Source organism: Opisthorchis viverrini (assembly GCF_000715545.1).
Source record: "Opisthorchis viverrini unplaced genomic scaffold opera_v5_1008, whole genome shotgun sequence".
NCBI lineage: Eukaryota > Metazoa > Platyhelminthes > Trematoda > Opisthorchiida > Opisthorchiidae > Opisthorchis > Opisthorchis viverrini.
This window is the reverse complement of record NW_008752642.1, coordinates 2,237-3,911: the sequence shown is the minus strand read 5'-3', so window position 1 is coordinate 3,911 and position 1,675 is coordinate 2,237. Positions and strand designations below refer to the sequence as shown.

Here is a 1,675-nt window from a genome sequence, read left to right as displayed (position 1 = left end):
CTTCATTGGGAAAATCTCGACAGATGGAGGCAAAAGCTTTCATGCACAAGTTCCAACCGAGTTGTGTCCGCCAGTGTCAATAATTGTTGGTGAACTAGGTCTCGAAATATTCATCAAATGAAGCAGCCGCTGTTGGTTTCCTCATACTTTTTTGCTAGGCCACACACATGGAACGAAGTACCATCAAGGCTGACTGCACACAGTTTTCGCCAAGTTTTACTGTCCTTTTTCACGACAAATATTCGTGATCCGGTGAATGACAGCAGTCGAAATTATTCTTATTTGCATCCGCAAATTATTTTATACAGATGCCTGCAAGGACAAATTCGGAAAGTATGGTAAGCTCCATTTAAATCTATCCTAAGTCGTGCAATTGAAGAAATGAAATGAAAAACAACAGTTTTCCCGGAAACATTACTTTCCAAAGACAACCACTTTAGTATTATTTTTGTTAATAGCAACTATCTTGCCACAGCAACACAGTCATCGCAAGGTAGTGATATGGCCTGCAGGCCTGCAGGCTGCACTACTGCTGGATGGCTTATTGCCTTGTGATAAAAAGCAAGGCCATTTTCGTCTTTGGAGTGCAAACGAAAAGTTTCTCATGCTCTTGCGTGGAATGTTTTCGATAATGCGACCGTATTTGCAAAACATGGTCAAGTTCCTCAGATTTTACGGAAAAGGGTGAGTGTAACGTTTGTGCAGGACAATGCACGGAAGCATTCAACTCTAACAACGATTTATGCACATCTACATAAAGAGGAAAAAACCCAGTAGCACCCTCAAACTGCCTTCACAAAACATATTTATACATCTTACGTTGTCACATCGCCTGTGACGAAATGTTCGTGATTCAGAGAAGGTCGATCCTGCAAGAAACAAACTGAAGACAAGTGTGTGAATTGCTTTGCTGAGTCGTTAGTTCGGTAACGGATCTGTGATATTATACAGTGGATGTTTAGCCTCAGGCGTGCACCCAAACAAAACTATCTAAAACACATAAATGCTATATTCGCAAGAATTCAAAACAATGACGTCAGCGGAAAGCTATCCATCGTTTTGCCATTCACCCACTTCTTGTTAATGAAGGCCAGCAAGAGAACACTGGTCTTCCGCAAGTTCTGACGAAAGCATATGGAAAATACAAATCACTACATATGCTGTTGCAAAAAGCTAAATAATCTCACGTCATTGATGTTACAACAAAGTAAGCTGTACTGTCCAAGCCCAATTTCCATCATGCAAATGGAAATTCGAGATCCCCATTATTTTAAGCGTGCTACCGGAAACCTGAGCAAAAAATGCTGGGGGCAAGTTTTAAATTAAAACTAAGGAAACTAACGAAATATTTTGCACGTATTTAGCATAAAATCTTGTGCTATTTACCGCAGGGTTCCCGCACCTAAAATAATATAGCTGATTAGTTTGGGATGGATGTTCCTAAACACTAAGCACGAACAAACCCCTTAACAACTAAACTTATGTATATACGCTCATAAATCTTAAAGAAAAGTAGGATAAAAATAGTTTCTATGCTTTGTGGGCAACTAACACCTTCAAGAATTGGCTTTCAGAAGCAAGGGTGCAGGATAATATTGTGTGTGGATTCAACCAACTGGACTTTTATTCTTTCTAGCATTGTGTTTGCCTCATTTCATTCATTTCACTAAGACAT

General features: G+C 39.6%; 1 protein-coding gene across 1 annotated transcript; it reads left to right on the top strand.

Moving 5' to 3' along the window:
* Nucleotides 1–458: 458 nt before the first annotated feature.
* Nucleotides 459–683, top strand: T265_12120 (hypothetical protein; the record flags this gene model as incomplete). The annotated part of the gene is made up of 1 exon (XM_009179118.1): nucleotides 459–683. A coding segment is annotated over one exon (96 nt), but the record flags the coding sequence as incomplete, so codon positions are not given.
* Between the last annotated feature and the right edge of the window lie 992 nt (nucleotides 684–1,675).